The sequence below is a fragment of the Panicum hallii genome, chromosome 6 (genome assembly GCF_002211085.1).
Source record: "Panicum hallii strain FIL2 chromosome 6, PHallii_v3.1, whole genome shotgun sequence".
NCBI lineage: Eukaryota > Viridiplantae > Streptophyta > Magnoliopsida > Poales > Poaceae > Panicum > Panicum hallii.
The window spans coordinates 8,210,955-8,221,696 of NC_038047.1; the positions used below are offsets into that span (position 1 = coordinate 8,210,955).

The 10,742-nt window shown below is 46.9% G+C and overlaps 1 protein-coding gene across 1 annotated transcript; it reads left to right on the forward strand.

The window, feature by feature from the left end:
- The first annotated feature begins 497 nt into the window (after positions 1-497).
- Positions 498-2,079, forward strand: LOC112897496 (aspartyl protease family protein At5g10770-like). Its single transcript, XM_025965801.1, has 2 exons — positions 498-631; positions 719-2,079. Exons 1-2 carry the CDS (start codon positions 502-504, stop codon positions 1,951-1,953), a joined length of 1,365 nt encoding a protein of 454 aa, XP_025821586.1. The 5' UTR covers positions 498-501; the 3' UTR covers positions 1,954-2,079.
- Positions 2,080-10,742: the final 8,663 nt, after the last annotated feature.

Genomic DNA, 10,742 nt, shown 5'->3' on the forward strand with positions numbered 1-10,742 from the left:
GAAAAAAGCAAAAAAAAATTGAAAGTTAGAAAAAGGCAAATTGACTTTGCACCCAAGTAGCCATGTAGCGTGATGAGATAGCTTTGCATGACTTCTTTGATAAGGACTTACGAATTTGTAACCTTATACAAAGGTCAGTAAGAATAGATTTCTTGCATTGCCATGAAGTTTCAAACTCTGACTGGATCTTCATAATCCAGATTTTCTGAAATATTGAAGAGGTTGTTGATCAAACAAGTATTATTGGCTGATTCCCATAGCGATTTCGTAAATCGAATTTCTGCTATTCGTTGGGGACCTAAGCTGACAAGGACAGACAACTTAGAAAGTCCTTCGGTTGTGCTGATCAAGGGGGCAACATTGGGTAGGTTAGGTGAATAGGATAAGACGACTTGGAAGTTGGAAAGTCTACCATTCAAGCAGTTATGGAACTGCTTGTGCTCTGGTGCTGTATATAAGCAAGCCATTGCCATTCCAATGGTAAAACAAGGAACAGAAGTCATGGCCACAGTTTCGAAGCTTCTGCTTCTCCTCTTGTGCAGCTACTATGCTCTCATTGCTCGTGCAGGGGAACATTCCAGCTACATCACTGGCTCTGTCAAGACCGAAGCCGTCTGTTTCGAGACGAAAGGTACGGCCGTCATAAATGAACTGAAATTCCATTTCACCTGGTTGCCGTTCACTTGTAACCATGTTCCTGCTGCTTTCATTGTATAAGCGAGTCCGTCGAGCTCTGGTGGCGGCACGGTGACGCTGCACCATCGGCACGGCCCATGCTCGCTGGCACCCACCAAGGCAACGCCAACCATGGAGGAGATCCTGCTCAGCGACCAGCTCCGGGCTAGTAACATCCAACGGAAGCTCACCGCCGCCACGAACGGCACCGGCGACGCCCAGAAACTGGAGGCCACCCTGCCGACGAGCCTGGGCACCGCCCTGGAAACGTTGCAGTACGTGATCAACATCAGCATCGGCACGCCGGCCGTGACGCAGACCATGATGATCGACACAGGCAGCGACGTCTCGTGGGTGCACTGCAAACCGTGCTCGCCGTGCCACTCCCAGGTGGACCCGATTTTCGACCCCAGCATGTCCAGCACGTACTCGGCCTTGTCTTGCAGCTCCGCGGCCTGCGCGCAGCTCGGATCAGACAGCAGCGGCGGCTGCTCGAGCTCCCAGTGCCAGTACATCGTCAGGTACCTCGACGGCTCGAACACGACCGGCACCTACGGCTCCGACACGCTCACGCTGGGACCCAACGTCATCACGGGGTTCCAGTTCGGCTGCAGCCGCGCCGGGACGGGCTTCGACGACGAGAAAACCGCCGGGCTCATGGGCCTCGGCGGTGACGTGCAGTCGCTGGTGTCGCAGACGGCGGGGACCTTCGGCCGGGCCTTCTCGTACTGCCTCCCACCGCCTCAGTCCCCCGCCGGGTTCCTCACGCTCGGCGCGGCAAGCGGCGGCAACTTCACGACGACGCGGATGTTCAGGAGCAGCCGGGTACCCACGTTCTATCTGGTGCTCCTGCAGGCCATCAGGGTCGGAGGGAGGCAGATCAACGTGGAACCCTCGGTCTTCGCTGCCGGGTCGGTGATGGACTCCGGCACGATCATCACGAGGCTGCCGCCGAGGGCGTACGCGGCGCTGTCGTCGGCGTTCAGGGCCGGGATGACGCAGTACAGGCGGGCGAGGCCAGTGGGCATCCTCGACACGTGCTACGACTTTGGCAGCCTGACTACCGTGAGAATACCGACCGTCGAGCTGGTGTTCGACGGGGGCGCGGTAGTCGATCTCGACTTGGACGGGATCATGATCTTGGGCAGGTGCCTCGCGTTTGCTCCCAGCGATGGAGCAAGCTCCGTCGGCATCATCGGCAACGTGCAGCAGCGGACATTCGAGGTGCTGTACGATGTGAGCCGTGGCACCATGGGGTTCCGGGCTGGTGCTTGCTGATCATCGGAGCGTGTGTATGGCCCCTCGCTTATTGTGCTTGACGTAACGATACAGACGCGAAGTATACGTAACCATCACTCTGATACTCAGATTGCGTGAATAAAGGTTGCTATCATGTACCGTGCATTTCGCAATAAAAAAGTATATATATTCTATATTTATAGTAGTATAGTACTACCTAGAACGGTATCGTGTTAAACTAACACTGGCTATATTCATCGTCATCACTTTTTAGTTCAAATTAAGGTTACTCGATACCGCTATCATGCCAATTCAACAATACGTGATAGTTCGTCAAAAATAAAAAGTTCATCGGAAAAACAATACGTGAGCAGTGATAATGCACTGTTAATGCATGACAGCTGCCGGTACATTAAAAAAAAAACCAGTGATAGTTGAGTCAGACAGATACCTAATTCGTGCAAGCTTCTAAGGGCCGAAGAATATTTCAAAGAGGAAGCAAACAACCACTACTAAAAAATTGTGTTTAGGGACAGGTAGAAATATATTTCTAGAGGGGTGCGGTACCGACTCCTACTTCTCGCAGTTAAAAATAGCTGGTTGCGAGGGTGGGTAACTAACCCACTGAAAACCCATTTTCAGAGGTGGGTTAGGGCATGACCCGCCCCTAAAAACATCATTCCCGCCTAAAATTTCACTTATTTAAATTTAAATTTTCCAAATCCATTTCCTGCTACCTTTTAAAATTTTATTTTTCCACCAATTTTGACCTATCAAGCTAGTGCGTAATCGAATGTCATAGTGATCGATATGGAATATGTTATGAATATAAATAATTACACATACAAAATTAAATCATATAAATAAAGCATATATATCATTATAGTGCATCATTAGAGTACATCGTTAAAGTGCACATTGAATACATATTTATCTCCTATTTTCCATAACGAACGCTACTTGAGCCGGCATGGAGCAGCTGAGCCTCTTACTGACAAAGACCTTCGTATCTTTTATCAATTGCCAATTCATGTTCCGGATGAACAAAATTCCCCAATGTACTGATCACTTCATGCATAATGAATTGGTATAAATCAGTGACTATATTTAGAAGTTGTTGCTTATGGAGTTGTTACTCGAGATTTCTTCAAAATATTATATATGATTTTTAGGCATTTATTCGGAGGGAGTGCATATTATAACAGATGATTGAAATTGCACTTACTTGACGTGGTATGGCACCCATATGTCATCCCTGTTTTGCCATCGTTTCATATGAAGGGATATGTAGGCCGCAACCCTCTTCACAATCTCTTTGTTTTCATAACATTGTTTTCCTTGTTTCTCCTTGCGCGTTTTACACATCTGTAGCTCAGTATGTTCGTCCTTCTATCACATTGGCCTGAGGCGCCTAGACTCACAAATAGCTTGAGGGTCATGAAACCTGATGTTACGTTCTAGAACAAAGGCTTGTGTTTTGTTGCATCCTATAAAATAAAATGTATCACAATTAATTAGATATGCATATATAGTATTGTAGGCCATAGCATATAAGATATTAGTTTCGATGAGGCGCTTACATGCATCAGAGTTTAGCCATTTCTATGCCTAGTTCTTTGAGGCGGAACATGTTCTGGATGTCTTGAAAATCGAACATGATAACGGTGATGCCTATATCTTTTGCTTCGACTGTATCCAGTTTGTACCAAGCCCATATGCTTCTAAGGTCAAGTCTACATGACCTCATGTACCAATTATGCATTCTTTGCATTTCACTTGGAACCCCCTCGAGTACCCAGTTGGGTAGAAATGGTTTACCATACTCAAAATTTATCGAACAATCCGGTAATTCTTGTATATCATCGACCCCAACAACTAGTTTGCGCTCCAAGTAAGTGGCGGGGCAAGGAAAAGCCTGGTCGTCTACTAGAACTAGAATTTGAATCATCCCTTCACTTAGCCTTTTGCTTGTCCTTTGACATAGCCTTTGACTCAGCCTTCTTGTTCGCGGCGTGCCATATATCTGCGAGCTCTTTCCCTTCCTTCTGGTTCCCATAAGCCCGTATCACTCGCGGCAGCAACTACGGCAGCTGTTGTTGTGCTGGTGCTGACGGAGCTTATGCCGTGTGCTCTCGTGGGGGTGATGGTGGGGCCGGTGGAGTACGCTCTCGTGATCGGGCAACCGAAGCTAGTGGTGATGGCTATCATGGTGGTGGTGACGGTGGAGCCGGTGGTGATGGCTCTCGTGGTGGTGATGGTTGAGCCGGTGGTGATGCCTCTCATGGTGGTGGTGATGGCGGGGCCAGTAGAGATGGCAGATGATAGAGTCGGAGTGCCCGATCTTTCGGTGAGTGGAGATAATTTCGATCTGGTGGAAGATGACCCTCACGATCCGACTACGACGAGCGAGCCCGAAGCGCCAATGCAATCGCTGAACCAACTCCCTGTGGTTACCGACCTTGTTGATGCAAGATCAGCCTGATCACGAAGATCGTTTCCTGTACGCAATCGAAGAACAAACAAGAAAAAGATGCGAGCAATCACAATATAAGGTGGAGTTCTGAATCACACGAGGACAGCGCGTATTTGCGCGTGTTCGAGAGTAGCTAAAGCTAGATGTAAAACAAAACTCAAGTCTGAAATAAAAGAGGAGTCTATCTAAATAGGGGGCACAACCCCTGGCGGCCAGGAGGGGCGGCGCGCTACAGTACCGCGGTACTGTTCACGCCTAGGGTTGCGAGGGTTGAGCCTCCTGTTGGGCCGACTGCTACTCTTCTAGGCCCTCGTTCTTCAATAGCATGATGTAGTTCAATTCCCTCGCACGGGCCCGAGTAATTGGCCCAGGTGGAGGGGATGGCGCCTGGGCCTGGAGTGGAGGCGCGCCTGGTGAGGATGGCGCCTGGACCTGGAGTGGAGGCGCCTGGGGTGCTTCTGGTGCTGCTGGTGTAGATGTGCTTGTATTGTAGTTGATGTCCTCATCATCCTCCCCTTCTTGAACCGAAGTTGTCCTCGACGGCAACTCCTCATCTGCTCCCGCATACGGTTTCAAATCTGCAACATTAAAACTAGTGGAAACACCAAACTCCGCAGGCAGGTCAAGGATATAAGCATTATCATTAATCTTGGTTAGCACTTAAAAGGACCAGCAGCACGAGGCATCAATTTAGAACGACGCAAAGTAGGAAAACGATCCTTTCTCAAATGCAACCAAACCATATCACCAGGTTCAAAAGTAACAAGTTTGCGACCTTTACTACCAGCAACCTGATATTTAGCAGTAGTGGCAGCAATGTTTTGTTGAGTCTGTTCATGCAAATTAACCATTTGTTCAACATGTGCAACAGCATCTATGTGTGGGGCGTCCGCAGCATCAAGCGAGAACAAATCAATAGGCGCCAGCGGAATGTAACCATAAACAATCTGAAAAGGACACATCTTTGTAGAAGAATGCGTTGCATGTTTATAAGCAAACTCAACATGAGGCAAGCAATCCTCCCAACGTTTCAAATTTTTGTCTAAAACAGCCCTAAGCATGGTTGACAAAGTTCTATTAACCACCTCAGTTTGTCCATCAGTCTGAGGATGACAAGTGGTGCTAAAAAGCAATTTAGTTCCCAATTTATTCCAAAGAGATCTCCAAAAATGACCGAGGAACTTAGCATCACGATCAGAGACTATTGTATTTGGAACACCATGCAAATGAATAATCTCTCTAAAGAACAATTCAGCAACATTGCTAGCATCATCAGTCTTATGACAAGGTATAAAATGAGCCATTTTGGAGAATCGATCAACAACCACAAAAATGCTATCCCTCCCCTTCTTAGTTCTAGGCAATCCCAAAACAAAGTCCATAGAAATATCAAGCCAAGGGGAAGTAGGGACAGGCAATGGCATGTACAAACCATTGTTGTTCAATCGTGACTTAGCTTTCTGACATGTAGTGCAGCGTGCAACAAGGCACTCGACATCACGGCGCATCCGGGGCCAAAAGAAATGGGCGGCCAGCACCTCATGCGTCTTGTAGACGCCAAAGTGTCCCATGAGACCGCCTCCATGTGCTTCCTGCAACAATAAAAGATGAACCGAACTTGCTGGAACACACAGCTTGTTAGCGCAAAACAGGAACCCATCCTGCATGTGAAATTTGCCCCAGGGTTTGCCATTCATACACTAAACTAAGATATCTTTAAAATCAGTATCGTCGACATATTGATCCTTTACAGTTTGCAAGCCAAAGATTTTAAAATCTAACTGGGACAGCATGGTATATCGACGAGACAAAGCATCAGCAATGACATTTTCCTTCCCATTCTTGTGTTTAATGATGTAAGGGAAAGACTCAATGAATTCTACCCAATTAGCATGACGACGGTTCAGATTTGTTTGGGTACGAATATGTTTTAAAGCCTCATGATCAGAGTGGATTATAAACTCACGATGCCAAAGATAGTGCTGCCATGTTTGCAAAGTGCGCACTAAAGCATATAATTCTTTATCATAAGTAGAATATCTTAGACTAGCACCGCTTAATTTTTCACTAAAATAAGCAACCGGTTTTCCTTCTTGTAACAAAACAGCACCAAGCCCAATACCGCTGGCATCACATTCGAGCTCAAATATTTTACCGAAATCAGGCAATTGCAAGAGAGGAGCATGTGTTAACTTATCTTTCAAAGTGTTGAATGCTACCTCCTGTGAATCACTCCAAATAAACGGCACACCTTTCTTTGTAAGCACATGTAGAGGCGCTGCAATGGAGCTAAAATCACGAACGAATCTGTGGTAGAAACCTGCAAGTCCAAGGAAGCTCCGAATCTGTGTGACCGTCGACGGCGTAGGCCATTCCCGAATGGCATCAATCTTGCTGCTATCCACCTCAATGCCCTGTGGAGGAACAACATAGCCAAGAAACGAGACACGTTGCGTGCAAAAGATGCATTTTTCCATGTTACCAAACAAGTTAGCAGCACGCAACGTATCAAAAACAGAACGCAAATGTTCTAAATGCTCTTCCATAGACTTGCTGTAAATAAGGATATCATCAAAATATACAACAACAAACAATCCTATGAAGGGCCTCAGAACTTCATTCATTAAGCGCATAAAAGTACTGGGAGCATTAGTCAATCCAAACGGCATAACCAACCATTCATATAACCCAAATTTTGTTTTAAAAGCCGTTTTCCATTCATCACCCAGTTTTATTCTAATCTGGTGGTAACCACTACGCAAATCAATCTTAGTGAAAATAATGGCACCACTAAGCTCATCTAGCATATCATCAAGGCGTGGTATAGGATATCGATAACGAATGGTAATGTTATTAATAGCACGACAGTCTACACACATACGCCATGACCCATCTTTCTTTGGAACAAGTAATACAGGAATGGAGCAAGGGCTAAGAGACTCACGAATGTAACCCTTATCAAGCAACGCCTGTACTTGTCGCTGAATCTCCTTCGTCTCATCCGGATTTGTACGGTACGGTGCGCGGTTCGGAAGCTGTGTGCCGGGGATGAGGTCAATCTGGTGCTCAATGCCAAGAAGTGGTGGAAGACCTGGTGGCAAGTCTTTGGGAAAGACATCAGCGTACTCCTGCAAAAGGTTAGCAACCGCAGGGGAAATATCCAAAGATGGTGCATCATCAAGTGAAACAATCATACTAGAGCATACAAGTGCATAGCATGGCAAATGAGCATCGCGTAGATCATCAAAATCAGCACGTGTAGCAAGTAAAACAGGAGCATTCAACTTGATTTCAGATTTAACAGAGGTCGATGGCGATGGTTCAAGTTGTTTAGCAGTCTTAGCAGCGCGAGCAAGATCATCTTTAACAATTTGTTCAGGTGTCATAGGATGTATAATTATTTTCTGACCCTTAAACATGAAAGAATAATGATTCGAACGACCATGATGCAAGCTATCAGTATCATATTGCCAAGGTCAACCAAGTAACAAAGAGCACGCTTCCATGGGAATAACATCACAATCAACAAAATCAGAATAAGCACCCATGGAGAAAGGAACACGCACCGACCGTGTCACTCTAATTTTCCCACCATCATTAAGCCACTGAATGTGATATGGGTTCGGATGCTTACGAGTGGGTAAAGACAATTTTTCTACCAGCATGGTGCTCGCCAATTTGTTGCAACTCCCGCTGTCGATGATGATGCGAATCGACCGCTCCTGCACAACACCTTTTGTATGGAACAAGGTGTGTCGCTGATTCTTCTCGGGTGGGGCGACCTGTGTACTAAGAACACGCTGCGCAACAAGATTTTCATACCTATCGGTGCCGCTCGGGTTGACATGCACCTCCGTCTTAGCTGCATGATCAGTGGCAAGCATAGCATGTTGAGTACAAATCGATGTCGCATAGCAGCTTTTAATTGAGTCCAAGTGATGGGAGCGGTGGTGGGATGGTTTTGTTTATATTCACGCCACCAAATTAAAGCAAAATCAGTAAATTCACTAATAGCAGCTTTAACTTGAGAGCCAGCAGGAATATCATGACATGAAAATTTCTTTTCGACCTCTAATTCCCAATCAAGATATGCAGCAGGATCATATTTGCCATTAAAAGAGGGAATTTTAAACTTAATCTTAGCAAAAGAATCATTAGCGGGGGGACGTACCACACGGCGAGCACGGCCGTGGCGGTTGCTAGCATCTCCATCGTCCTGCTTAGTATCACCGCCATAATCCTTCTTCAACTCCGTGATCGAGGTGTTCAATGCGTCGAGTCGTGCCATGATGGTGTCAAGCGTGTTCGGGGTGGCCGTCTGCGTGAGTTCGAGTTGATCGAACCGCTGGTTCGTCGAGGTGACTGTGGAGTCCAGCCATTCATGTATCATCTTAATGTCCGCGGCAAGTCCATCAACTTGTGTCCGCATGTCCTGCAGTGGTACATCCGTCTTCTCGTCGTTTCCTGCCATGGTTAGCGCAAACACAAAACAAAATCCTATGACTAGAAGGGTGTAATGTGCTCACAAAAGTGCTGTTATCAAATTCTTATCCGTTCTTACCACACACACAGGGGCGAACTACAACCAACTGGTGGAACTCATGAAAGATTGGAGGAGCGATTGCCTGGAGAAACAAAAACTGCTCGTCGTAGAAATATGTGGAGTTCTGGGTAGGCTGCACTCAAAGCAAGGATTAGCACAATCAAACAATAGATGCAAAGTTGAATTATAGTGCTAACACACGTACAAAAGCTGCTGGAAACAAGTGAAACCGAAAGGACAGATGCAAGGAAGGTGGCAAAGATGGAGAAGGCACAACAAAAAGCTGTTTTTCGGTTTTTCTTTTTTTTCTGTTCTCTTTTTTTTTTATTGCTTTCTTTCCCTTTTTTTTGGACTTTCCTTTTACACAAGCGTGCGGGAGGATGAACAGGGCCGGCGGCGCTACGGCACGTGTGACCAGGGCGCGATCAGGGGAAAAGGGTGCGGCGTGTGTGGTAGGGTTGCGGCGTGCGTGGGGGCAAAAAGGAAGGCGAGCAGCAAGATGGAAGGGCGGCACACTAGGGTGTGAAGAGACAGGAACAAGGCGATGAGAAAACAAAAACACAAGTAACCAGCAACAATTGAAGTGTAAAGCACACAAATTCAACAGCGCAAAGTATTGAAAGAATGCGCGAGGCTAAAAAGGTTGCTGGGACAAGATCTAACCTGAAAATAAATTTTTGTTTTGGTTTTTGTGGACTATAGGAAGGGAAAAAAACACTCGATAAACTCACCGATCATCCTGGAAAGCTGATACCACTTGATAGAGTCGGAGTGCCCGATCTTTCGGTGAGTGGAGATAATTTCGATCTGGTGGAAGATGACCCTCACGATCCGACTACGACGAGCGAGCCCGAAGCGCCAATGCAATCGCTGAACCAACTCCCTGTGGTTACCGACCTTGTTGATGCAAGATCAGCCTGATCACGAAGATCATTTCCTGTACGCAATCGAAGAATGAACAAGAAAAAGATGCGAGCAATCACAATATCACTCGAAGGTGGAGTTCTGAATCACACGAGGACAGCGCGTATTTGCGCGTGTTCGAGAGTAGCTAAAGCTAGATGTAAAACAAAACTCAAGTCTGAAAATAAAAGAGGAGTCTATCTAAATAGGGGGCACAGCCCCTGGCGGCCAGGAGGGGCGGCGCGCTACAGTACCGTGGTACTGTTCACGCCTAGGGTTGCGAGGGTTGGGCCTCCTGTTGGGCCGACTGCTACTCTTCTGGGCCCTCGTTCTTCAATAGCATGATGTAGTTCAATTCCCTCGCACGGGCCCGAGTAATTGGCCCAGGTGGAGGGGATGGCACCTGGGCCTGGAGTGGAGGCGCGCCTGGTGAGGATGGCGCCTGGACCTGGAGTGGAGGCGCCTGGGGTGCTTCTGGTGCTGCTGGTGTAGATGTGCTTGTATTGTAGTTGATGTCCTCATCAGCAGAGCCGGTAGAGTATGCTTTGGTGCTAGTGATTGCTCTCCTACTGCTCCCTCTTGTTGTTGTTGTAGTGCTGGCGAGGTACGATCTGGAGCAGCCTAAGGCTATGGACCAACCAGTCTGATATCTCGTTTATGCCACAAAATGGTATTGCCAATGCAATCTCCAAGGTAATTCTTCCTATTTGCAGTGGGGATGTCTATCTCGTTATCCTTGTAGCTTGATTTCAAGAGTTGCTCCACTTGTACACATGCATATAGGGGCGGGATCATTTTTTCCTCAAATAAACCCCCAACCGGATCCACCTGGGTCTTGGCAACTTCTTTTGTCTTCCCAGCTCTGCCAATCGGATTGAGCAACAAGCAGGGAGTAGTAACGGATATGCA